This window comes from Ambystoma mexicanum, chromosome 2q (assembly GCF_040938575.1).
Source record: "Ambystoma mexicanum isolate Mex_15411 chromosome 2q, UKY_AmexF1_1, whole genome shotgun sequence".
Lineage (NCBI taxonomy): Eukaryota > Metazoa > Chordata > Amphibia > Caudata > Ambystomatidae > Ambystoma > Ambystoma mexicanum.
In genome coordinates, this window is record NC_090924.1 from 324,197,756 (window position 1) to 324,225,644 (window position 27,889).

Consider the following 27,889-nt stretch of genomic DNA (forward strand, 5'->3'; position numbering starts at 1 on the left):
TGGTCTCGTTTCCCCCATGCGTCCTGATACGATGAACCGTTCCTGCCGCCTCTCTTCTTCACCTGCCTGGCCAAGAGGCGATCGGCTTTGTTTGCCTGGAAAGACTAACGCTGTCTCAAGTACAGCATTGGTTTTTCTGGAGAGTACTAATTTGCCCTTTAAGGTGTCTATATTCCTTCCTGGTGGTCACCCCCTGGTCCGTTTCCATTCTTGTCATCACCTCTTTCAGGCGACATTCTAGGTCTACTTGTAGGGCCTTCTCCTGTTTGGTTCATAGTACTGTCTTTGCTATCTATAGGCTTCCCCTGTATGGTTGCCTTAAAGGCGTCCCATACGACATGTTCCTGTTGGGCCAGGGTCTTTTTTTTTTGAAGAAGAAGAATTTGCTTATGAAAGCCCGGATGTCATTACTGATCACCAGGTCCCTCAGTAGATGTCGTGGAAACTGCCACTGCCACAGCCCTGAACCCCCCCCCCCCCTCTCGCCATTGTAGTTACATCAGCAGGGGGAGTGCTAGGACAGGTTTATAGGCCCCAGTTCCAAGCTCCGAACCTGGCCTAGCAGTGCAACGGAGACCCATATGTAATCGATTCTTGAAAATGTTAGCTGAACATGGGAGAAAAGCACCCCCCTGAAGTTCATGCCAGGTGTCAACCAGGGTTAATCGGTCCATACTAGCCCACAGATTCTGGGACGGCCCTTAGATGTGGGGGTCTTGCCCGTGCTTCGATCTTCCATGGGGTGCCAGGCCAAGTTAAAGTCCACCGTTACTATGAGCTGCCCCTTGTAAACCAGCCAATGTTCTCCATTAACGCCCCTGTAGGAACCCATCCTGGCCCGTGTTGGGGGCGTACACCGTGGCAATCGTGAGTTGTTTCCCCTCACCATTGAAGCTGAACAAACAGGAACCGCCCTTCGTTATCTACCTTTTTAGGTCAGAATGTTGTCTAAACGCTATCAGGACCCCTTGCATCTTTCCCTTGTCGTTCGCCTGGAAGAGATGGGGGTAGCCCCTTAGTCTCAATTTACCCTGGTCTTTCAGATGGATGTGGGTCTCCTGCAAGGACACCATCGGGTTTTGCCGTTTCCGTCTTTTAGTTTGAGTGTTCAACCCCCTAACGTTCAGTGAGAGTAGGTGTATCCCCTTTTCTTTACCCATTCCTTTTTGTGCCCAGTAATTTTTCCACTTGCAGTGATCCCCTCTTCCCCCCCCTTAGTTTATTTCCCCCACCTCCTCCAATCATTCCCCTCCCCTCCGGTTAAACTAGGCTCACCTTTCCCCAGCCATGGTAGCAGAGTCTTCTTAAACCCCCGGTGAACGTGACTGCGGATCAAGCAGTTCCATTGCCCTCCCCCGATTACAAGCGCCGTGTCCATCACTCCCACCTTCCCGTGCAAACCCCCTATGGATGACAGTCCCCCCCACCCCCGGTGTATGGATCTCACCTCATAGGGTCGGCTTCTTGGGCATCACTGTCCCCAGGCATGTCGTTGCCTGGATCTTTAGTTTGACTGGAGACTCTGGCCGTTGACCCTCTGGACCCCGTGGGCATTTGCGTCTTGGCTTTGGCTCTCCTACTCTCCTCCATTCCCAGGATTTCTCTTGTGGCTTTTCATGCAGTGGCCACTTGACTCACGCTCCTCGTTCTCCCCCCTCGCTCCTCGTTCTCCCCCCTCCTCTTCGATATTCAAGATCTTGAGCCCTTCCTCCATCATGGTTATGCGTTGTTGGCGGCCCTCCCACAAGAAAACTATCCCAAATGGAAAGGTCCAGCTGTATCCAATCTGAGCCTGGGATAGGGCCTTAGGAGGCAAATGGGCCCAGTGACTTTGCCAGCGTGGTCTTTGTCAGGTCCTGAAAGAGCTGGATTTCCGTGCCGTTGATTTTACCGGGGCCGCCTTCCTTGCTGCTTGCATAATCGCTTCTTTTTGGCCGTATCGTTGCAGTGCTATCACTACTTCCCTGGGCCTAGCACCTGGTTCTGCTCCGACTGGGAACACTTGATGGATTCTGTCGATGTGGATCTCTCCCCCTGCTTCTATGTCAAGTAAATCCTTGAACACTTGCTGCATTGTCTCGCATAGGTCGCAGTCGCTCGCGCTTTCGGGTAGCCCCTTAACCCCGATGTTTGACCTTCTGGGCCGGTTCTCTAGGTCTTCAGTTTGGCGCTCAAGGTTGTGCGTTGCGACTGCAAGCTGATCTGCTAGATACTTTTTCAGCAGAGGGCGTCCTGCGTCAATGACGTCGGGTCAATGTCCCTCGAAGGCCTCCGTCGAAGGCAATGTCACCGGATGTTACAAACAGGACGCACGGCGCCCCTAGCCTCAGTTTAGGTTTTTTCCCCCAGAACGTGTGGCAACAGTCTCATGCTTGCTTGACTGCACTTAGCCTTGCGGAAACAGAAGCTGCAATCGCATAGGAAATTCTCCAGAGGGGCAGGCTGGGAGGGCGATGTGGAATACGTTGGAGGAACATCCAGTCGAAAGAAGGTTACTAGTTTGTAAGTAACTTGTTCTTCGAATGGATTGTGTCCTCCAACGTATTCCACATCTTTGACAGACTCCCAAAGCAGTACCAGTAAATGGAGGAGGGAAAAGAATTTAGAGTACCCAATTAGATTGCGGAATAAAGAACCGCCTTCCCAAAGGCTATATCCTGACCATGGATTGTATCCAGGGAATAATGTTCAACAAAGGTGTGGATTGAAGCCCATGTAGCAGCAAATATTCCTAAGAGGAACACCCCGCTGAAGGGCGGTGGAAGAAGCAACGCCCCTAGTGGAATGAGCTCGCAACCCTTCAGGAGGGTCCTTACCCGCCAATTGGTAACACTCCGTAATGGTGAGGATAATCCACCTGGACAAGGTCTGTTTGGTAACATCCTGGCCCAATCGGTGTCCAGCATGTCCTACCAAGAGTTGATCGTCCACTCTGACCATGGACATCCTAGAAATGTAAAAGCTCAGAGCTCTCCTAGGATCCAACCGATGGAGTCGCTCCTCTTCCTTACCAGGATGAGGAGGAGGGTAGAGATGGAAGAACCACCTTTTGACTCAAATGATATTCAGATACTACCTTAGGTAGAAAAGAGGGACGTACCCGCAGTACAACCCTGTCCTTATGAAACACAGTAAAGGGTAGGGTAGCTTAGATGAGTGCCTTCAATTCACACACTCTGCGAGCGGAAGTAACCACAACCAAGAACACAGTCTTGAAGGACAGTAATCTCAAAGGACAAAATCCCAAACCGGCACCTGGAAAGGCGACGGAGGGAATACATTAGTCAGTCCTTAAGAAACTGAGAAATCAAAGGAATCTTAAAGTAACAACATTCTTCAGACGAGCACTTAAAGATAGACAGTGCCGCCGGGTAACCCTTAATGGTACGCACTTGAAGGCCCATGTGGGCCAAAGAAGGTGAGAAAGACAAAACCAAAGCAATGGTGCACTGAAAAGGATCAACATTGTGACCTCTGCACCAGTCGCAGAATTTACGCCAACGGTACAGGGATTTTGTTGCAGATACCAAGAGAGAGCAGATCCTCTCGGTAGGGAAGACTGCGTGGAGGGCAGATGGACAATTCTAGAAGATCCGGGTAGCACGCTCTCCTGGCCTAATCCGGAGCAATGAGGATCATGTGGGAACCGAACCTCCGCAACACTTGAGGAATGACAGGGACTTGAGGAAACGCGTACAGCAGTGGGAATGACCAATCCACCATGAGCACGTCTCCTAAGGCTCCCCTTGGAGGAAATTCCCTTGAGCAGAATCTCTCGCACTTCCGGTTGACACTGGTGGTAAAGAGAGCCAGTTGCGGGGTACTTCCTGAGCCAACTCCCACTCATGAGAGATCATGCTCTGGCTGCTCAGAGCGTCCGCCGCCGCATTTTCGTCTCCGGCCAGATTAACTGCCGAGATCGAAATTTCCTGCTGGATGGCCCAGAACCATAGCTGCATTGTCTCTCCACAACGGAAGGGAACCTCCCTCCCCCTTTTTGTTGAGGTAATGCATAGCCACTGTGTTGTCCGTCATTTGTCTATCATGATTAGGACACTCTTCCCCCATACAGAGGGCAGAAAGCCTTCAGGGCTAGCCTGATGGCCTTCAGCTCTAACAGACTGATGTGGAGTCAGGACTACGACGGAGACCAACGACCGCTGGCGGTCAAGTCGTTGTCGTGAGCACCCCATCCTGCGAGGGAAGCGTCCGTCATTACAGTCGCCTCCGGCCACGGTTGCCAGAACGGTCCCCCTTAAATCCCCCCCACCCCCCATCAGGTTCCCTTTGTTAGCCCACTACAGAAGAACCTGGGAGACCGAGAGTGCAATCTGAACGGGATCTGCCATCTTGCCGGAGAACTGCGACCACTGCGTCTTGAGAACCATTGCAGGGATCTCATCCGCAGCCTGGCCTCTGGCACCAGAAAAATGTAGGATGCCATGAGGCAGAGCAACCTTAAGAATTCGAAAGCTGGGAGAGACTGGGCATGTTGAAACTTGCCCACCATCTGCACAATGTGATGAGCTCTTAACTTGGGAGGCAAGCACTTCCCCAATGACGTGTCCAACACAGCCCCGATGTACTAGAGCTGTTGGGAAGGTGTCAGATGCGACTTCTTGAAATTCAGGGAGAAGCCCAGCCTGTGGGAGGGTGCGGCAGGTGAGACTGAGGTGATCCAACGCTTGCTCGGGAGAGCACGCCCAGATCAACCAGTCATCCAGGTAAAGGTAGACGGGAATCCCCCTCGCCTGAGGTATGCTGCCACCAACACCATTAGCTGGGTGAAGACCCTTGGGCGGAGGTCAATCCGAATGGCAGGACCCGAAACTGAAAGTGTGAGTCGCCAGCCGCAAACCTCAGGTACTTTCTGTGCTGGGGATGAATCGTCACATGAAAGTAAGCATCCTGAAGGTCCAGAGACACCAACCAATCCTGAAGTTGAAGGGCCTAGCTAGAGGACTTGAGAAAGGGCAACCATCTTGAACTTGTCCTTCATGAGAAGTTTGTTCAACCAACACAAGTCCATGATTGGTCTCACTCCCCAGTCTTTTTTCAGGATCAAAAAATAAGGGGAATACCATCCCTTGTTCCTCTCCGCTACAGGCACCAGTTCTTTAGCGCCTTTCTCCAGCAGGGTTAGGATTTCTTGCGCAAGGAGCGTATCCGGAAGCTTCAAAAAGAGTTTCCCCGGTGGATTGTCATAAGGCCGCTGAAGGAAGGGACGACAGTAGTCGTGGGCAATGGTATCCAACACCAATGCATATGAAGCCATTCTTCGAGATGCTGAGACAGTCTCCCCCCAACCAGCGAACCATGGGACATGACCTCATGACTGTTTGGAAGCGACTGCGGCAGTGCCTGAAAGCAAAAGAGGCAGCTGCTTGAGCAGCTCTGGCACCACGATTTCCCCGACCACCACGGGTACTTTTTTGCTGGCGCCTTTGACTGGCGGCTCTTCTCGTTCTACCAAAGGAGGAGTAGTAACGAAAAGAACCTCCCCTCCATTGCTGTCCCCTAAGCGGAAAAGGCAGAGGTTGACTCACAGCTGCGCTTAAAGGTTTAGCCGCAGCTTTGGAGGTCTGCAACCTCTCAAGGCTCTCGTCAGCCTTGCTGCCAAACAAATGTGCGCCATCAAAGGGCATGTTGAGAAGCCGGGCCTGCACATCCGGAGCAAAACTCAACTTCCGCAACCACGCAAATCTGCGTATAACGGTGCTCGCAGCCATGGATCGACTAACACGGTCGGCCGTATCCAAACCAGACTGAAGAAATTCACACATGGCATCCTTGCCGTCCTGCACAAGAGCAAGGAACCCATCCCTTTCTCCCCCCTCTGGAATATGCTCAGCCGCTAAAGAAACAGTTCCACAGTGTGCGAGAACCTTGCCAAGACACAAGTGGAGTTGGCCAATTTCAATGCCATGCTCCCAGCAGAAAATACCTTTAGGGTCCAACCTTCGAAGCGCTCGTCGTCCCTATCTGGAGGGATGGTAGGATACGCTGCCTGCCTTGAGGGGCCGTAACTGCCTGAACCACCAAACACTCGGGAGTGGGGTGAGTAGATAAATAGCTGGGGGTCGCTAAAGGAAGGGCAGTATTTCTTTGTCAAAGATTTATTAACAGCCGCAAGAGATTCCGAGGACTGCCAAGCAGCTGCCACTCTTTTCTGTAAGGTGAGATGAAATGGCAAAACCAGGTCAGAGGACGGACCTTGATCTAATATGTCCGTTAGATCATCCTGCACAAAATCTTCAGGAGGACTGGACTAGCCCAGATACTCCGAGACCCTTGCCATGAGCCTCCTGTATAAAGACTCAGCATGAGTGTCAGGCTCAGGCCTACCGAATTCCACTGGCATCATGGAGGGTCTGCTTTAACTCCTCCAACTGACTGTCTGCAGAAAAAAGTGGAGCTTCATCAAGTTCACCAGGGTCCTCAAACTCAGACCTTTCCTCCTCTTCAAAAATGTCAGCCAGAGGGAGTTGAAACCCAGGTCTGGTGACAGAAGAGGGCCTGGAGTCCAAAACAGGCCTCACAGACTTCGCCGTAGCCTTCCTAGGAGGATCCACCACATCGGGGTACTCCACAGGTAGATTGCGGGCAAAAATACCCAAAGGCGTCGAGAGCACTGACTTCGATGTCGAAAGAGTCAACAACCTCGACATTGTGAACGCCGCAGGCTTCTGCATCGACACAGGTGCCGACGGTGCCGTGGGCTGATACGATGTTAAAGCGTCAACGTCCGAGTCGGACGGACACAGCGCTGATCGAGTCGAGGCCAGCATCGAGCCCTCAGTAGGTTGCTGCAGTCTCCCTGGGGACGAGGGCCGATCCTGGCCGGCTTTGTTAGAAGGCGCGACCGGACCCATGCCCTGCGATTGAAAAATTGCTAACATTTGTTCTTTAAACGCAGCCCATTCCTCCGGAGTCGAGGACTTTGTCGGGCATGCTACCTTCCTCGTGGCACCATCCTCCGAGGACAACGGGGAAGGCGACTGGTGCAGGCGCTTCCTAGAGTGCCGGGACGAGGAAGAAGAATGGCGAGAACCACTGCGGGACCGAGATCCCCGGGACTCCTCCTGACGCCGAGAGTCACCCCTTGGGTCGTCGGTGGAAGCCCCCTTGGACTTAGGTTTGGATTTTCTGAACTTAACAGGCTTAGAGCCCCTACCTACCTGGAGCTTCCCCTTCCGCAAGGCCTTGGCAGTCAGCGACTGGCATTTTGAGCAGTCAGTGTCGTGCGACTCGCCCAGGCACCACAAACAAATGCGATGCGGGTCGGTGATCGACATTTTCCACTTGCAGTCCCGCCAGGTCTTTAAGCCAGACCGCGGAGTCAGAGGGGGCGAAGTAAAATACATCTCAACGATAACACAAGAGGTGCGCCGAGTCTCTCGAAGCAACGCGTTCGCGGAAAAATCTGAACTGAGGCTACGGACGCTGTGCGTCCTATTTGTAACATCCGGCGACGTCGCCCTCGATGGAGGCCTTCGAGTTACATCGACCTGACTTAATCGATGCAGGATGCCCTCTGCTGAAAAAGTTTCCGAAGTGCACAGCTGTGGACATTACATGTCAAAGATGTGGAATATGTTGGAGGACACAATCCATTCGAAATACATATTTGCTAGCTGAGCCCAAAAGAAAACGTGGGGTGGGGGGGTAAGTCGGACCCTTTCCAGAGGCAGGTGCTCTGTGACTCTCGTGGTTGCCGGCTCCCCCTCTCGTGGTTGTCCCCCTGCTGCGTTGGTGTTGGGGTAGTCATTGAGGGCCTTCCTGTTGTACAACCTGAACCGCCCTCAGGTGCACCAGATACCCCTCAAGGTGTGGCCAATGGGGCTCTCCCCCAGGTTGGTGTTAGGGAGAATTCTCAGAAACGTGCTAATTCCTCTCTACCTTAGAGACCCCCAGCTCTTTTGCTGGATTTAAGAACTTTTCATTTCTAACCTGGAGAGAGCAAGACCTTTTTCCAACTCTCTCATGTAAGTTTCTGTGATTTGGACTCATCTTTGCATTGTGACCCACATCACCTTCAGTGCAGTGGCACAGGGAAGTCTTAGATTTCCCAAAGGTTTAAATACCTTCTCTTGTTAAAACTACTGTTTCCAAGAGGAGTGAAGTGAAATTGACTACTTACAAATTGTAACTTTCTAGACCCAGCAAACACCATCTTACCATAGGGTGGTGGAGGGGTTACTTACTATCCCTTTGTCTGGCTTCTCATGTAACATTTTTATGTTACCCTTTCTACAGTTAATGGTTGGTGGCAGTGGTTTACTTTTTATTACCATTGTGTGTTTTTACCGCTGGCTGCAATTACAACTGCAGTAAGACACCCATGGGTGTCCATTTTGTCAAAATCTTAAGAAGAACTTGGAAGAGACGCCTGCTGCAACTCCTGTCCGTTGGTTTGCCCAGTGAAGCCTTGCTGCTGTCCTGAAGCTCCAAATTCGTTTTAACTAGAGAAGCCCTGCAAGAACGACTTGTCCCTTTTGGTTGGTGGGACCAATCAACCCCACAATGAACTTGTTTGGACATCCTCTCGGAGCTGGCTGTACTTAAACTGCTGCTAGAACCGAAGTGCCAGGGAGAGGAACACCAAATCGAGTGGATCGCTTTTAAGTCAGACCCGAGCACCAGGAAGATCATTTGAACTTCCCTGAAGCAGGACTGACAAAGCCTGAGCCACCTCAAGACTGCTGGTCCCCAGATGCGAGGAAAGTCTGACATGGTATCCGAGAATCGCGGTGGCGCTTTTTGCATTCTAACGTGAGGAGCTGAAACCGCGAAATGCCGCTGAATTGAAGTTCGCCCATTGCTGCCGCCGACCTTCCCACTACAGTGCAGGAGTCCTCAGATGTCCTCCCTCTTGCCCATGACTGAGGCCCAGGAACACCAGGATCTGCAGAGCTGTACAGGAACAGAAGCCATCTGGACCCATTTCTTCTAACCAAAAGTACTATAACGTTTAAGAGGACTTACCTCTTCTGGTGTAGCCTTACTTGTTCTCAGTTGAGACTTGCCTTGGTTAACCTTGCAGAGTTGCTTGCAACTTTGCCCCTCACAAGCCTACCAGCTTGTGGCCCTTCAAGTGATCTTATTCCTACAAACCTTTTTCTAAAAACATTGTGCAAGACTTTACCTGCAAAGAAGATCTTCAGCTCCCCTAGACTTTGCTCAACTAACATTGGCTGACCTGGCTCCCTGAGAGACTCTTCTTACCTCAGACTTTGTGTCTTTACCTTTCCTCAAGTAAAGGGTTAATTTGCTTTGCATTGGAGGGTTGAAAAAGTACTTACCAGTTTAATGAAGTATTTGTTAACCTTTGTTTTATTCCCTTATCTAACCTTTGATTTATCACTGGTACATTTAGAGCAATACTGAGTTTGTTGCAATGTCCACAGTGTCCTAACTATTTAAGTCCCCCGAGGGTATAGGAAGTGTCTCTGTGCCATCCCCAATGGGTACCATCTGATTTAGAGAAACAGAGTGTAATCTGAAGAGTTACATGTGTTGCTCCCTTCTGAAGAAGGCTTATATAACTAACTGACTGAATGCATTAATAATCAAGAAACCTTGAGTTTAAGAGTTTATTTGAATATGTGTCACTGCAAATCTCTGTGCAACCACTCCACTGCTCTCTTTGACACCCCCCGTCCCCTCTTGAGATAAGCCTGGCTGCTGAGCCACACTACCAACCTGTGTAGTACAGACTTATACCAAAGGTTGGGTTCCTATTGCCAGGAGTTCAAGGTTGCTGTGGTCTCCCAAAGGGTACTGCACACAATCTTGCCTACCACTGGGGCCCCCACCGCCATTGAGCAGTTCCTGCCGAAAGGGGGCTGCCGGGGCAGTCTATCGGCCGAGTGGTTGCTGGGTCGGGTGGGGAGGGGGACCACGCAGAGGGAAGTCCTTTCTCCCTGTGGGCCATGTGTGGTTCACCTCCCTCCACCAGTGCCTCTGTGCTGTGGCTGGAGGTTGGGTTTCCCAGTGTGGCCTGCTTCCCCCTCTTACTTGATAGTCCGGGGAAGTTCTTGGGTGGCTGGGGAGCAGCCCCCGAGCTAAGCTTCTCGTGGGCCCGGTAGGTCTCAGCCGTTATGGCCAGTGTCGTTCCTCCTCAGGGGGCGGGGGCTGCCGCTGGAGATCTTTCGCGCTGTGTGTCGCCTGCTCGGCCATGGTGGCCGCCAGAGGGGTGGTGGGCACCTCTCGCGCCCTCCCGGGTCTCCAGCTGCGGCTGATCGTCTCACCCTGTGTGGACCGCTGGTATCTGCGGCCGGGGCTCTGTCTCTCACTTTGGTGCCACTGGTCGCACCCTTCATTTTCGGCCTCAAAAACATTGACTTTGGTCGTCATGGTAGCAGACCCCTCAGCTGGGCTTCCTTCTTTATCGCCACGGATCGGAGGTTACCCGCTGCTTTTTGCTCCTTATGTGGGACCGCCGGGAAGGAGTGTGCTCCTTACGGTGGTGTAGTCACGGCAGTCATCTTGGAATCATATTCCCAATCATACATTTTATCGACAATTTACCATTCAATCAAAACAAACAACTTTTTGTCACTTTGGATATACAAGTCTTGTAGACCAATATCCAGCAACAGATGGCCATTGAGTGGATCAGCACGGTTCTGTACAATACAGATCAAAGCAAAGAGATGCCCATCCCATTCATTTTGTAGACTCCGACTACAGCACTTGAAGAGAACGGTCTTGAATTTAATGGGCACATTTTATCAACAAGTCAAAGGAACAGCTATGGGAGCAGCTTTTGCTCCCAGATTGCCCATCTTCCATATGGCAGACAACGAAAATTACATATTCTCAGAGATTAGCAGTACCAAGATGTTAGGCAAAGTTTGAATGCAGTACCCTCTGGGAACACTACAAACAACTTTGACCGCACCGGTTCTGCCCTGCACCTCGGGTGTACACCCGGTAGGCGGTAAGCCCTCCGTCTCCCAACCCGTAGTGCTGGCAGTGCGTGAAGGCGACCCCTCGGGTAGGGAGCCGTTAACAGAGTGATGCCCCTCAGGACGTGTCCCGGTGGTTGTAGAGCTCACAGGCCCCTCGGCTGTGGGACCGGGAGGTCCCTTGAACCCCCTCAGCCATAAGTCCAGTAGCTACTTTGTGAGCCTCAGTGTTCCCTGCGCCGGTGCGAGGGCCAGACTGACCCCTCCCGCAAGAGGGCTTCCATGGGAAGGAGTTGCCTTGCGGGGTTAGGAGAAGAACGCACCTGTCTTCTGCGCCTTCTTCCGGACTTAGTCTTTGATGTTCTGTGGAGGAGTCCTGTTGAAGAGTTCCCTCCAACGCTCGAGTCGGTGCTTGAGCAACCTGGCCATGAGTCACACAGAGCATCCGTCCCAACCGTGGTCCTCACCAAGGCATTGAAGACAGAGCACGTGGGGGTGGGGATCCGCTGTCGGGAAGGAACTGCCGCACGACAGACACCTGCTAAAGCCCACCCGGGCCGACAAGCCCCGGGACTAAGATAGGGCACCGGTGGGCAGTGTTCCTAAGTCAGCAATATAAAGTAAAATGTTAGATAACCTACTGGGGAAGTGTTTGGTATTACGAGGCAAGAGTGCTGGTGGAGCTGTCCGGTCCTTTCGACGCTGAAAAAGGGACTGGAGTGTTGCACCAGTGGACAGGGTTATGGGAGCCCGTGCTCCTGAGGCCGCACCCCCTAAACCCCCCAGCGTGCACCAGTACATTTAAAGGGGAAATGTCTTTCTGGTGGAAAAGAGGTTCCGTTCCTGTCCCTCAAGAGGGAAACCCATACAGGATGGCGGAAAGGGGACAGACGTAGCAGTACAACGATGTCACTGGCGGGTCCCCACAGTAAATCAGCAGCTCAGGGTGGCTGGAGGAGGAACTTGTGGCAGCAGCAGACTGTCACAGATGCCGAGCAGACAATCTTCGCTGCACTTGCTTGTGGAGGCTCGACGCAGGCTTTGTAGCAGCAACGGTTGTCACCCGGCAGACTATCTTCCTTCTCTCGGTCCTTGACTCTTCGGAGGGGATTTCGACGCTGGAGATGTAGTCTCTGTAGGCCCAGCAGATGGCAACAACTTTGCAGCCGGAACCGCGCTTGACAACATGATACACTGCAGTAGTGCCAGGTCGCCGGGTATTTGGGTTTTCATGCCTGGAAAGTCGCAGCCCTTTGTGGGACGGATCAAACAGTAGCTGGTCTGGAGACCGGTTAGACCCACCAGTCCAAGGGAGGAAGTGGCCCGGTCAGGATCTTTCCTGTCACACAGAAGAGAGGGCTGGAGCAGCAGCGTTCACTCAGTCGGCTTGACATACATTCCGAAGAAGAAAGGATCTTCCAGTGCTCGAATCTGGCTTTAGCATCAAGACCCTGGACTTTTATGCAGGAACTCATTCAATCAGTATGCATGCAACATTCAAACTTTGGGTGGTCCCAGTCAGAACTGGATGTAAGCAGGCATGCTGGAGGACAAAGACCAGAGGAGTTTTGGTGTCCTACCAGACACACTGGCGCCTCTGGGCAGAATTCCCATGGGAGCCCGAAGACGACAAATTGAGTCAGCAGGACTCTTTCCCCCCTCCCCCCCCCCACCCCTGTTAGCAAAGTAAGGCTCAAGAAAGGGCAAGCAAAGATGGGCACAATTTTAGGTAAGTGGTGACCATGTGCCCCTTAACGCAGCTGTAACAGTAGCCTCTGTGTAAAATTCACAAAAGCCAATAGGAAATAGCCACTGCCACTAGCCACTCAGACCTTGCAACTGTAACTAGAAAGTTACAGGAGAAGTGGGAAAATGGATACAAGGTGTCCCCTCTGCACTCCACATAAGGTGGAGTGTGTTGATCTCACAAAAGAAAAGCATAGGGGGATATTTTCTAGCCTACCCAATAGAAAATATCCCCCTATTCTGGTAACAGTATGTTATCATAGGAATAAAAAAGAAAACCAAAGAGGGAAGCTCAAGGAGCTTACAGCAACCCTGCAAAGAAGGTGCTGTGTGCTGCAACTGTAAAATATAGATGCCACAAACCAATGGGGTAAAGCAGACTCCACCAAAGACAACAAAAAAGGGTTCCAAAATCAGAAAAAGAATGAGTGAGGAAAAAGGTTCCCACTCACTCAGAAGAGTCGGACAAAATTCGAATAACCCGGCAAAACATGCTGGGGGACTCACTAAGTGGGGAGAATTACACACAAGATGTAAATTCTACCTACCAACTAACATGCCAGTTTACAGCGGCTTCCAATAGCTCTGAGACACTAAAGGCAAGCAGAAATGCAGGTAATCGCTGATGACCCAAGCTAGTGAAAAGTTGTACATCAATCGGAGACACTGCTCACAAAGTGTGAAGTCCCTCCTTAATATCTAGCAAGGATCCAGGTACAAACCAAGAGTCTAACTTAAGGGCACCAGACCTCCTTTAATGCAACTTGCTTCCTCTTCCCCTTCCTTTCGAGCCCTTATTCAAGCTGCAGTAAGCAGAAGGATACAAATGCACTATCACAGGTAAGACCATTTTGTTTGACTCCAATAGTCTTCCGATATTGTTCTGGGGGTTAATTAATCTTTTCCAGCTTCCTTCCATCTATCACTGCACTCTTGACAAATGGTGGAGCCCAACAAAAGTTTAGCCCATGTATCTCCCAGCAGCTATCGTGTGCTTATATATTGGTTATAAGTTATAGCAGAGCTTTCAACTATAGACAGTCACCCTATGGTTCTGTACAGTTCCTATTCCTTGTCCCTTTCCACGCATAGCACTGTGCCCCATAGAACACACCAGTCCCACGAAAGAAATCCTGCTCAGCTGTGCAAAAAGTCCTTTCCAGCTCAATATAAACCACACATCTCGCTCATGTCATTGGGCCTCATTACGAATTTGGTAGTTATTTGTTGGTGGATCTGCCAAATTAAACTTGCTTACCATTATCGCCACTTGGCCCTGTGGTTTTGCCACACGATTAGAAGTGGTTATGGCAGTGTAATTCCCCATTTTTGGAGCCCAATCGGACTCCATGGGGATTTCAACAGAATTACTGCTGGTGGTAATGATGGTAATAGTAATGTTGACTATTATTGCGCATTACTGGTGGTAAAATGGCAGAGTCGCCTCCAGCTTTTTGCTGGAGGGAAATCCACTTCACCGTCAAACACCTAGAACAGCAGTTCGGTAATGCTGAGGTAACAGAATGAATGCAGCATTACTGATGTTTTTACCCGCAACGCCATACTTGTAATGAGGCCCATTGTCTACAAACCCACCTACACCATACTTGGTCTTTGCGGAACAGTTCTGAATGTTATTAAACAGTTCCTTTCTCTCGGCTTCGCACACTATGATTTCCTGAAGTTTCAACCTACCCACAGTGCTTCAATGCCATACCATAATGGCAGTAGGCTCCACTCTAAAGAAATGCAAGATAACATCACAATGTGTGCTGGCAGAGGGGTGTGTGATAATGACTTGCCTGTACATAGGATCTTAAAGTAGAAGAATCCTGTTTAGACAGGCGATGGTTTGATATGGCAAAAGGGTGTCCCCTAAGAATGTTCTCCTTAAAAAAGAAAATAGGTGAGTTAGACTGTTCAAAGTATATGAAAATATAAAGGAGCCAATACAGTAGTTTGAGGTTTTCACCCACCCACTTGCACGTTTTTCTGCTGATGTGCAGACCAGTGTCCATTGGCCTTGTTTGCCATTATCTTGGCAGTCTCGGTGACTGCACTCATCTAATCAACATGAGTGACTTCAAAGTATAGGTAGATCAGTAATGCCTCTTCACTAATTTAAATGGCACGCAATATGGATTTCTTGCCCAATTAAGAGATTTGATCCAAGAACAAACACAGGTTTTTGGAAACCCCAAGGTATCTTAACTGACATTCTTTATCACAAAACTGTGCCGAAACCACTGGCTGCTAACAGTAACTACATCAATGGAAGTGAGCTTTCTCCCATAAAAAAAATGAAATTCTCTTTATTCCTCCCCTTTGAGGCAGCAAGCTCTTAAAACTACAGTTGGAATGGTGAATAGCATATGCACTGGGCAAACAAACAAAAATACTCTAATGAAAAAGGATTGCAGAAGTTCCCATACAGCAAAATAAGACCTTCACAACAATGAATAAATTCACTGCCCAAAGACAATCCGCTCCCACAAGACGTTTCCATATGAACTCAGATTGGATAGCTCTAATTTTCTTTAACAAGACCCTGCTCACTCATTAACACTCTGGCCAGATTATCCATGCCTACAATGGCTTGCTACGCAAACAGTGGAAATGTGGATTTCCCCCCCTTAGCATGCAAAATCCACAGTTAGAACGACAAAGCAGAGGTGTCTAAGAAGAGTAGCACCCATGATCATCTTCCGCCTGGAAGCATTAGGGACATGGATCTGCATCACACACCCTTTGCATGGTAAGTAAAAGGAGGACACATCCTAGAAGTTTCATGTTGTAGAGACTCCAACAGAATTGCAGCGGAGGGGTTCCATTTCATTAGATTGCAGTAGCTTCGTCTTCCGAAATGTATCTGCAATTTCATAAGAACACCACCCCCAACCCAAAAAAAAAAAAAAACTGCCCATTTGTGTGGACTAGGAGACTGGGCTTACGAACAATGTCTCTGCAGCCTGTGTAGTAGCAGAGTATAAATTAACATTTGCAAAGTATTTAAACACAAAATAAGAGTAAATAGATTCAGCTTGTGACTACTGTAACATCTCTACAAACTCTAGAATGTCCCACGGAAAGCCCGCATTCTCTTTGCTCAGATTATGGACTGCATTGCAGAGAACACAATATACTGCAATAGAAATTTTAATGAAAGAAATGTATAAGCTGCGAGTGTTCTGATAAACAACCTACAAAGGCTTGCCAGGTCCCTACACTTCATGGGTTCGCATTTTCGTGAAACCCTCCCCCCACATCATTGGAAACTAGAACAAATCTGTTCTAAAGGTGGGCCCAGAATACTGCCCAGGACATACCTTTGAACAGGTACAACAGTAGAAGAGCCAAATGCTGGAAAATCCTCTGGGTTTAGGGCATCAATTTGGGGTGCTGGCTTGGTTACTTCGTTGGAACCTTGCAATATAAAAAAGAAAAGCAGAATGCACGACAAACATTAAAACAGCAGGGTTTGACATTCGAGGCAATTGTGCTTTATCTATCCAGTCTAGAGGCTAACAAGATCACATATCTAGTAGTAATTTCAAACCCCGAAACACACAAATCAACCACAAACATTGGCAACCATAGCTGATCATCCCCATAACATCAGCAACCATGGACGCCCACCTGCGATCGTTGCCAACCACCACCAAGCATGGCTGACTATAGCCATGCAGGCCAGCTTCCTGGTCTCTGCCTTGGAAGTAGGAGAAGTCATGCATGGCCAAAACATATCCCTTTAGCAAAGTCAAAAATGTTGGCATTACAAATGCTTTTACATGAGATGCATAGTGATGTGTCTTATCGATTTTCCATTACTTTTCCTCATTTCTCTGGGGAGGAGTACAGTTACATATTGGACCTCAAGGTCCAGACAGTAATGCTAGGCAAATATATGAACATATTTCAAAACAGCTGCAAGAGGATGCAGCCTTGTTTTCACTGCAGAAAGTTTATCATTGTTCTTTTAACATGTTGAAAATCGATATACTATCCCACCCACTTATGGGATGATTACGAGTCTGGAAATCTGTATTAATAGCTTGATAATTTAAAAAAACTGATCTTTCTCATTTCCCGCTTTAACAAGATAGTAACCATAAAGGATCTCTCCTAAGGAAACGTATGCAGGTAAGGAGTGAGGGAGAGCTGGTAGGGAAATGATCAAGGTAATAACACATTCAAAGCAACCTTTGGAAGACAGGAAAGGCACGCTCCATGAGTAACTCACTGTTATGGAATACAGTAACGAGACCCCGTCTCCCTCACACCTCTAGAAGACACAACAGACACCAGAAGAAGAACAAGTTACTTCTTACCTGTTAACGTTCTTTCGATGGGATGTTTCTCCGACATATTCCTTATCTTGATAGATCATCCAGCTTGCTGGCCTCGGAATTTTTTTTTCAGTAGAGGGCGCTGCGCGTCGACGGCCATCAAGCCGATGTCCCTCGACAGCCTCCGTATCGGCGCCGACGTCATCATGCGTATAAATAGACTTGCTCAGTTCCGTTTTGACGTTAACAGTTGTTTTACATGAATTGGTTAGTGACCCAGAAGGAGCGCAAGCTGTAACCACAAGGGAAGTTTTACTGAGGGGATGGATGGGAGGGGCGATAAGGAATACGTCGGAGGAACATCCCATCGAAAGAACGTTACCAGGTAAGAAGTAACTTGTTCTTCAAAGGGATTGTGTCCTCCGACGTATTCCTTATCTTGATAGACTCCTATAGCAGTGGTGTGGAACTGGAGGTGGGAGTAAAATTGCCATGTTTCCCTTCAAGAGTGAACCGAGTGCAACACAGCTTTGCCAAATCTAGTCTCTTGGCTAGAGGAGGAATCCAGGTTGTAAAATCTTGTGAAGGTATGTGCAGATGACCATGTGGCAGCCGCACATATATCTTGAATCGGTACCCCTCTTTGGAGGGCCGAAGAGGCTGCAATACCCCTGGTTGAATGAGCCGTAAGATTTTGAGGAAGCTCTTTCCCTGCCAGTTTGTAACATTCCAGAATGGCTAAAATAATCCATCTGGAAATGGTCCGTTTTGTTATCGGTAATCCCAATTTGTGCCTTGAGTAACCTACAAACAGTTGGTCTGCTTGCCTAATCCTAGCAAGTCTGCCGATGTAAAAGCTCAAAGCCCTCATTGGGTCCAGCCTATGCAGCCTTTTTTCCTCTTTCCTCGGATGGGGAGGGGGATAAAATGAAGGCAAGCTAATCTTCTGAGTGATGTGGAATTCAGAAACCACCTTTGGGAGAAAATTAGGCTTCACTTGTAGGACAACTTTATCTTTATGAAAAATTGTATGAGGGGGTTTACAAGATAGAGCCTGTAATTCGCTCACCCTCCTAGCAGATGTCAATGCCACTAATAAGACAGTTTTAAGGGCGAGAAACCTTAGTGAACAAGAGTGGAATGGTTCAAAAGTAGTACCCATCAGGAAATTTAAGACTAAATTTAAGTCCCATAAGGGAACTTGGAATGGTCTTGGAGGATAGACAATGGTTAATCCCTTCAGAAATTGTATTACTAAGGGTAACTTGAAATACGATGGTTCCACTGCAGTGCGCTTGAAGATCGATAGCGCTGCGAGATAGCCCTTGATAGTGCCAACCTGAAGGCCCGAATTTGTCAAATAAGAGTAGAAAAGATAACACCGTTGGTGTGCCACATGAAAAGGGGTCGAAATTCTTTTCTCTACACCAGCTGCAAAATTTGTTCCAACGGCAGCGGTATAAAGTCTTTGTTGCTGGCGTTCTTGCCGAAAGCAACACCTCCATGATGTCATCTGGGAGGTCCCAATCCTTGTATCTCAACCTTTCAGATACCAAGCGTGAAGGTTGAGGGTTCTGATGTCTGGATGGAGAACCTGACCTCCCTTCTGCGAGAGAAGATTCTCCTTGAGTGGAAGACGAATTGGAGGGCAGATGGAGATGTCCAGAAGGTCCGGGTACAATGTTCGACTGGCCCAGTCTGGGGCAATTAGGATCATGGTTTTCCGGAAACTTCTCAACCTCCTGATCATTTGAGGAACGACAGGGACTGGAGGAAACGCGTATAGAAGTGGAAACTCCCAGTCCAGTACAAACGCGTCCCCTAGAGCTCCTCTCTGGGGAAATTCCCTTGAACAAAACTGATCGCACTTCCTGTTGATGCTGGTGGCGAACAGATCCACTTGAGGGGTTCCCCAAAGGGTGAAGATCTGTTGAAGGACTTCCTGAGCTAGTTCCCACTCGTGGGAGACTGTACTCTGCCTGCTCAGAGCGTCCGCTGTCAAGTTTTTCTCTCCGGCTAAGTGAACTGCCGATAGAGAGATTCCTTCTTGGATTACCCAAAACCAGAGCTGCATCGCCTCTCTGCACAGAGGCAGTGATCCTATGCCTCCTCTTTTGTTGAGGTAGTGGATGGCCACTGTTGTCCGTCATTATCAGGACATTTTTCCCCTGTACAGATGGCAGAAAAGCCTTCAGCGCTAGTCGGATTGCTCTAACAGGTTGATATGTAGTCTGGACTCCGATGGAGACCAACGACCGCTGATGGTCAAGTCGTTGGTATGGGCTCCCCACCCCGTGAGTGAGGCATCTGTGACTACTGTTACCTCTGACCATGGTTGCCAAAACAGTTCTCCTTTCAAGATGCTCTCCTGGCAGGCCCACCACTGAAGGTCTCGAGCCACCTTGTCCAGAAACCATGAAGGAGGTCTGTCATTCTCCCTGAGAATTGCGACCACAGAGTTCTCAGTGCCCACTGAAGAGATCTCATTCTCAAGCGAACCTCTGGCACAAGAGAGATGCAGGATGCCATGAGGCCTAGCAACCTCAAAAAGTCGAAGGCTGGGAGACGTTGGGCATTTTGAAACTTGGTGACCATCTGCAGAATATCTTGAGCCCTCACCTCTGGTGGCGAGGCTTTTCCCAGGAATTGTCCAGGACTACTCCATTGAACTGGATTCTCTGTGATGGTATCATCTGTGACTTCTTTAAATTGAGGGAGAAGCCCAGTTTGTGAAGGAAGTGGCAGACATAATCTAGCTGGATCTGAGCTTGTTCCGGAGATACAGCTCTGATCAGCCAATCGTCCAGGTAGGGGTAGACGTGAATCCCTTCCCTCCTTAGACTTGCAGCCACTACCGACATTAGCTTGGTGAAGACCCTCGGGCGGAGGTCAGCCCAAATGGCAGAACTCGAAATTGATAATGAGAGCCGCCAATTGTGAACCTCAGGTATTTCCTGTGTTTCAGATGGATTGGCACATGGAAATAAGCATCCTGAAGGTCCAGAGATACCAGCTAGTCCTGGAGCTGGAGGGCCTGAAGGATCTCACAAAGAGTTACCATCTTGAACTTGTCCTTCCTGAGGAACTTGTTCAATTCTCATAAGTCCAAGATAGGTCTCAGTCCTCTGTCCTTCTTCGGTATTAGGAAGTAGGGGGGAGTACCAGCCCTTGTTCCTCTCCACTACAGGTACCGGTTCAATGACACCTTTCTCCAGCAGGTCTACAATTTCCTGCAAGAGGAGCGGATCTGGAACTTTCCGAGAGCTGTTCCCCGGTGGACGACTGAGGAATGCGTAGAAAAGGCAGGCAGTAACCTTGGGCAACTGTCTCCAATGCCCAAGCATCCGACGTAATAGCCTGCCATTCCGTCAGATGTTGAGTTAGCCTGCCCCCTACTGGTGTCTTGTGAGGAGAGTCCTCAGAGTGATTTAGAGGCAGCTGATGCAGGTGCCAAGGGTAAAGAGGTACCTTCAGCTGCGGCTTTTGTATTTTTACCCCGTCCACCTCGGGTGAATCTTTGACCTCTTTGACCCGACTGTCCTCTGCCTTTTCCGAATGCGGAATAAAAGCGAAAGGACTTACCTCTCCACGAGGTTCCTGAGGGGCGATATGGCGTTTGACGGATTGCAGCACCCAGGGATTTTGCTGCTGCTTTGGATGTCTAACTTTTCTAGGCTGTCATCTGCCTTCTTACCAAACAAAGAAGAGACGTCAAAGGGCAGATTTAAAAGTCTGGCTTGTACATCTGGAGCAAACCCAGACTTTCGCAACCACGCAAATCTGCGGGTTGTAGTACTTGGCACCATGGCCCTACTGATGCTGTCAGCAGAATCAATGCCAGTTTGAAGGGATTCGCACATTGCGACTTTACCATCCTTAATGATGTTTAGCAACGCTTCGCTTTCTTCTCCCTATGGGAGCAGTCAGCCTCTGATGAAGCACACTCCCAAATTGTATGGCTGAACCTTGCGAGCGTACAAGTAGCATTAACAGATTTCAACCCCATGCTACATGCAGAAAAAACTTTTAGCCATAGAGTCATATCTTTTGTCATCCCTGTCCTGTGGAAAAGTAGGGTATGCCGATCTACTGCCTGATGCAGTTGCTGCTTGGACAACCAGACTCTCTGGAGTTGGATGTTTAGCCAAAAATTCAGGGTCAGTAGTAGATACCCTGTATTTGGCTGATAACTTCTTGTTAACCGCTGGGATAACCTCAGGAGTTTCCCAGTTAACCAATATTTTTCTTTGTAATGCAGCGTGAAATGGAACCACAGGATCCTCCTGTGGGCCTTTGACTAAGATGTCTGTAAGGTCATCCTGTTGGAATGCAGGTGAAGGTGTAGACCAACCCATGAATACTATGATTCTTGCCATTAAAATTCTGTAAGGGGTCTCGGCATGTTCCCCTGGGTCTGGTTTGGCAAATTCTATTTCTGGGGAAGTATCTAACCCACTTGCCTCATGTAAGGATTCTCTAAGGTGCTTCAACCTATTTTCCTCAGAGGTAAATTCCTCTGGTTCTGGTGTTGCATATCTCTGCAACCCAAAAGATCTTTCTTGATCTGAATCCTCCCCTTCCTCATAGATTGAAGACAAAGGTCAGAAATGATCAGACCTTGGAAATGGCTTAAATCCCATTTCCAGAGCAGAAGGGGCTAAATTTGTCATAATCAGTTGGGAAAACGTCTACGTCGTTTAACGCGGACGTTAAAGGCTTCGAAAACACCGAAAAAGGCGTTGAGAAGATTGGAAGTGGCCTCGAAGAACTCGAGAGGATCGGGATCCTACTCGAGGTTGTCGATGACCTCGAAGTCATGATAGAGGCTCTGGGTATGACCACTGGCTGTGAGGTAGTGACGGCCGTGGGTTTGCTCTTTTTCGGCGCCGATTCGATCGACCTATGTGTCGATGAGCCCTTCAACAATGGCGTTGATTACGCCAATTTATGCATCAAAGGGACCTTCCACGCTGGCGTCGATGGCACAGTGCCTTTTCTCGAGGGTTTGTGATGCTCTCGAGTAGTTTCTTTCGCCGGGTGCAACGACTCGCGGCCTTTAGATTTTTCGGGTCTTTCACCCAGGGTATCACCCTCAGCTGTCTTTGAGGGGGTCGAGGCCGCTTTCTCGAAGACGCTAAGCATCCTTTTACAGAATTCCTCCCACTCAGCCTGAGAGCTATGTTTTGTGGGGCAGGTGACTCTTTCCGGAGAAACAGAAGACGAGGAAGGGGATCTTCGACGTCTCTTACTTGAATGCTTGGATCTCTAAGAGTGGTGGGAACTGCTTCAAGACCGAGAAAGTTTCCTGCGTCGTCGAGGAGACGAATGGCTCGACTCTGCCGAGGAAACTTTCGGAGTTTTAGCTGTCTTACCTCTCTCAAGCTTCCCCTTTCGCTCCTTCAAGGCTTTCGCCGTCATGGACATGCAGTCCTCGCACTCCGAATATTGGTGCTCCGATCCCAGGCACCACAAACAGATCCTGTGAGGATCTGTCAGCAGCATTTTCTTTCCACAGTCTCGACATTTTTTGAAGCCGGACCGTCGAGTCGTAGGTTCGGGTGAGGAAGCCATAGAGTAAGAGTTGGTTTATTCTCGGGGAATAATGAAGAATATATTCTCTGACTAACTGAGCAACGCGTTTCCGAGGCCCACGAAGCGCGGAAACACGGAACTGAGCAACGGACGCTGCGCGAGTTTATTTATACGCATGATGACGTCAGCGCCGATATGGAGGCTCTCGAGGGACATCGGCTCGAGGGACGTCGACGCGCAGCGCCCTCTACTGAAAAATGTTCTCCGAGGCCAGCAAGCTGGAGATGATCTATCAAGATAAGGAATACGTCGGAGGACACAATCCCTTCGAAATGGTGTTTGAGATGGTGCACAAATCTGACCTTAAAAGGGGGTCATTAGGAGGGGATTTGCAACACAAGCCCAATTGGGGGTTCCGAGAGGCCAACCAAAGGGATGGACAAAGACTTTTTACACTTGGTCTTAGCAAACTTTCTGAAGTTAGAGTATGCTGAGCAATAAGGCAGATTTAGGAAAATCAGGGGTTTGGTATGTAGGTCAGTGAGACATTCACGTACAATATATATATGATTTATTAAGCCATAAAACACATGCAAGTAAAACTTAGGGCTACTATGTACTACCACACACAACCATATACAAATACATGTACACAGATAGTAACCTCAAAGGGAGACTATACCACACTTTACAATTAAAAGCAGTAATAAACAATACACAAAAGCTATACTGTGGCAAGTAAAGTGATTGAGAGAAGCAGTTAAAACCGGTAACACACTGCCTGGTGATTAGAAGGCAAGCAGTTTAGCGTGAGCAGCCCCCTCCCTAAACAGTTTAGTAAATCCTATGCCTCCAAGAGTTCCAGTCACAAGTAAGTACCTGAAAGGGGCATTAGGAAGTTTCAAAGTTCCCCTGCACAACATTTGGTCACTGGTCCCAATGGAAGAGGTGCACGGGTTGTGGGTGAAGGAACACATTATTTACCTGTAACTGTTTTCCAGCATGGGTCTGGCATGGATTCACATGCTCATGAATATTCCCCGTCATGCTGGGAATCCTCGGTAAAAGAAAAAACAGTTTCACTTTTGTTTACAAACTGTCTTTCTCCTATAAACCAATCACTGAGCTCTGGGTCATACTGCCCCCACCCAATGACTGCCCTCTCCCTAAGCCCCATCCTCTGGCAGCTATGTTCAGATTTGGTAGCACGTAAAATGGCAGTATGACCAAGAAGAGCCGCATAGGGGCAGAGGGAGGGTTTGCATGTGAATACATGCCAGACCCATGCTGGAGAACAAGTTACAGGTAAGTAACTTGTTCCTTCTCCAGCATGGGGTCTGGCATAGATTCACATGCTCATGAATAATGAATACATAGCGGTACATACATACACAACCACGGGAGGTGGCAAGGCTCAACAGAAGCAATTACTCTTACCCTCTAACTAGGCTTACCTTCAAGCAAACAGGTTGCGTAGCATTGCTTGGCCGACCCTGGACTACTCTCTGGAATCCCTGTTGATGCAGTAGTATTTCGTGAAGGTGTACGTAGACCTCCACGTGGCAGCCCTGCATATGTCCATCAGGGGCACACCAGACAGGAACGCAGACGCCACAGCGATCGCTCTGGTAGAATGGACTCTCAGATGGCCAGGCAGCGGTCGGTTTGCCAACCGGCGACGAGTGATGCAGCCAGAGAGCCACCTGGATATGAAAGCCTTGGACAAGGCCTTCCCATGGTTCACAGGACCAAAGTTCACAAAAAGTTGAGAAGTCTTCCGGAAACTGTTTGTGCGGGCCACATAAAACTTCAGAGCTCGAGCCACATCCAGAGAGTGAAAAGTCCTTTCAGCCGGCGACAAAGGCATCGGAAAAACACCAAGGGTTCATTAAGATTGCAGGACAGGGCCTGATTCTCACCCACTCTCCAGGCAGAGGTGATGGCCACGAGGAAAGCGTTCTTCCAAGAAAGGAACTTGAGTGGAGCTTGATGCATAGGCTCGAAGGAGGGGCCCCCCCAATGAGCCTAGTCATCAACACGTTGAGTTCCCACGCCGGGGCAGGCGCCTTCAATAACGAGAACAAACAGTCCTTTGATGAACACCTTGACTAGACGATGTGACCAAAGAAGACCGTCCCAGAGACTTGATGTAGCGGGAGATAGCCGCCAACTGCACTTTGATGGAGGCGTGTGCCAGCCCCGACTTAGCCAAAGACAATAAGTAGGGAAGGACTTGGGGGGCCGCAACCCTCAAAGGGTTAATCTTCTGCGACCAGCACCAAGTCGCGAAAAGCTTCTATTTATGCCTGTAGCATTTAAGAGTGAACGACGCTCTGGCCCTGGCAAGGACCTCCCTGCAGTCTGCCGGCAGCTCGTACCCACCAAACTCTAATGCTGCAGGAGCCAGGCCTTCAGGTTCAGCGATCTTGGGTCGTGGTGCAGGATTGGGCCTCCTACCCTGGCGAGCAGATACGCAACCACTTGGTAGCTTGACTGGAGGGGACGCGGACATGCTGAGAAGGTCCAGGTATCAAATTTGCCTCGGCTATGCTGGTGCGACGAGGATCATTATGCACCGGCACTGTCTCAGTTGACGGAGGACTTGTAGAGGCAACACGTACAGGAACAGGCCTCCCCACGGGAAGGAGAAAGTGTGACCCATGCTCCCTGGCTGGCAGAACCTGCTGGTGAACCTCTGGCACTTTGAGTTTGTCGCTGACGCAAACAGATCGATCTGGGGTCTCTTCCACATGAGGAAGAGGTAGTCCGCATGATCCTGCCGGAGCTCCCAACTTATTGCAAGAGCGCAGCTCCCTGCTGAGAGAGTCAGCAACAGTGTTCTTTACTCCCGCCAGGCAAAAAAGAACAAGAAACATCCTCTGGGCGACAGCCCAGCGCCCCAATTCCTGCGCCTCTCTGGAGAGCGGTGGGGATCGGTGCCTCCCTCCCAGCTTCCAGATGTAAAACATTGTGGTGGTATTGTCTGAAGACCTTCACCACTTGAGACACAGAAGAAATGACTTCAGGGCCCAAATCACTCCCCGCAGCTCCAGGATGTTGAGGTGGAGCTCCTTCTCCGGCAGCCACAGGTCTCTGGCGTGGCGACATCCGTTGTGGGCTCCCAGCCCTCCAGGGAAGCATCCGTAGTGACAGTTTCCTGGTACGGGGGGCACTGGAAGTCTGTGCCCCCAGCAATGTTTGAGCGCACACCCCACCACCTTATCGCTCGACGGAACTCCTCGTCGAGCACAATCCTGTCCTTGAAGCTTCCGGACACCTGGAGGGGGGTCACATCCGCAAACTGCAGAGTCTGTTCAGGTGGAAAGATGACATCATGCCGAGCAGCGACTTGATGGTCCTCACTGTGGCGATCTTCAGTGCAAACAAAACGGCCGCTATCCTCTGTTCCGACGGGGCCACCAGGCAGTATACAGTGTTGAGCCTGGACCCCAGGAACAGAGCGTCCTGCAATGGAATCAAGCAGGACTTTGGATAGTTCACCGAGAACCCTAGATCCGTCAGAAGCCGGACGGTCCTCGTGTGATCATCAGCGATGTCCCTTGACTTTCCCCGGATGAGCCAGTCGTCGAGGTATGGGTACACATTAATTCCCTGTAGGCGCAGATGGGCTGCCACTAGAGCCAGGCACTTCACAAAGACTCTGGGCGCCGACTTCAGACCGAAAGGGAGAGCCTTGAACTTGCAGTGTAATGTTTTTCATGAATGGGTATGTGCAAATATGCGTCCTCTAGGTCCAGCGACAACAGGAAGTCCCCCCCCATCCAGTTGGCTAGGCACGTGCTGCAACGTGACCATCCTGAATTTTTGGGACTTGATGTACTTGAGTCATCGTAGATCGAGAATAGGCCTCCAGCCCCCGGTCTTCTTTCTTACTAGGAAGTATCGGGAGTAAACCCCAGAGCCGCTTCGGAACCAGCTTTATCGTCCCTTTTGTAAAATGGACCCGAACCTCCAGCTGAAGCGGAGGGATGTGGTGTTCCTGTCGGGCCACCTGTGGTAACTGCGGACACTTCGCTGAAACTCCAAAGTTTGTCTGTGGGCGAAAGCGTCCAGTACTCAATAGGTGGAGAGATTTTCCCCACACGCTGACGTACGCCAACCACCCTGCCACCAGGGTGCAGGGGTGGGGGCCCCGACGTCTTGGCCGGTTCAATTCTGCTTGGAGGCCGGAGCACTGCCTTGGGAACCTCGACACTGTGGCCTCCTCCGAAGGCCTTGGAACGACCCATGTATGCTTCCTGGGTCGAGGAACGGGAGGGTTGGCGGTACAAGGACGATCCTCCGCCGAAGCCTTTCGATGTGCCAGACTTCCCTCCTGAGGAACAAAAGGACAGAGTTGTTGCAGAGTGCCTAGGGAATGTGCTGCCTTTGTGTCAGTCTTGATGGCCTGAAGAGAATCATCGACAGCCTTCCGAAAAGAATCTCCGAACGGCATGTCCAGGTCACTCGTCTCAACTTCTTGCCTTAAGTTGGTGGCCTTCAGCCAGCCATGACGACTGAGGCAAACCCTGTTTCCATCTGGAGGAACCCTGTGTCTGCAATGTCCAGGGCCACGGCATGGTCCGACGCCACCTCACCCTCTGGATAGATCTTTTGCCTCAACTAGTTGTCCTTCGGGAGTGGCCATTGTGTACCATAACTCCAGGTCGTACCTGGCCAGGATAGCCAAAGTGTTCACCACCTTGACTGTCATTACTGCTGAGTAAGACATGCATTACCTACCGTAAAAGCATTTCTGATGATTGTATCTGCTTAGATTCACATGCTGTGCATATGGTCCGACATGCAGTGGTAACCGTAGAGTATTGCATCTTGTCTTTCGAGAATTGACAGGGGACGTCGACATGGGCGTGCCTGTAACACTATCCCTAAGTGACGTGCAGTGTACCCAAGATCCCTTACGCATCGAGGTCCCTCAGATTGTATTCTTTCTGCCGTGAGGGAGCCTTATGACTATCGTGAGTGATTACAGAAAAGAGAAAGTAATAAGACGTCCATGTTCCTTCCATCCGAGCGGAGGAAGGGTGGGCACATGTGAATCTAAGCAGATACAATCATCAGAAATGCTTTTACGGTAAGTAATGCATGTCTTCTGATGCTTGTTATTCTGCTTAGAATCACATGCTGTGCATAGACTAGTGAGCAGTTCCCAGAGTTGGAGGTGGGTTGTGAGAAGGAACAGTAGTGAAAAGATGTCTTAGTACTGCTTGTCCCACTTGAGAATCAGACCGAGAATGGGTGTCTAGGCAATAGTGTTTTGTAAAGGTGTGTACAGAACTCCAGGTTGCCGCTTTGCAAATGGACTCTAGGGGAACATTTGCAATGAATGCTATGGAATCGAAGCCCCAGTGCCGCGAGTAGAATGTGTTCTAGGCTTGAAGGGCAGTTCTCTTA

At 49.7% G+C, this 27,889-nt stretch overlaps 1 protein-coding gene across 2 annotated transcripts in view; it reads right to left on the bottom strand.

Annotated features, from left to right (window-relative positions):
* Nucleotides 1-27,889, bottom strand: part of ZNF598 (zinc finger protein 598, E3 ubiquitin ligase) — a 489,260-nt gene that overhangs the window by 95,352 nt on the left and 366,019 nt on the right. For both annotated transcript variants that reach the window (XM_069647319.1, XM_069647320.1), the window contains exon 8: nucleotides 15,983-16,079. In XM_069647319.1, coding sequence (XP_069503420.1) covers nucleotides 15,983-16,079 — 97 coding nt within the window. The remainder of the gene's footprint in view (nucleotides 1-15,982; nucleotides 16,080-27,889) is intronic.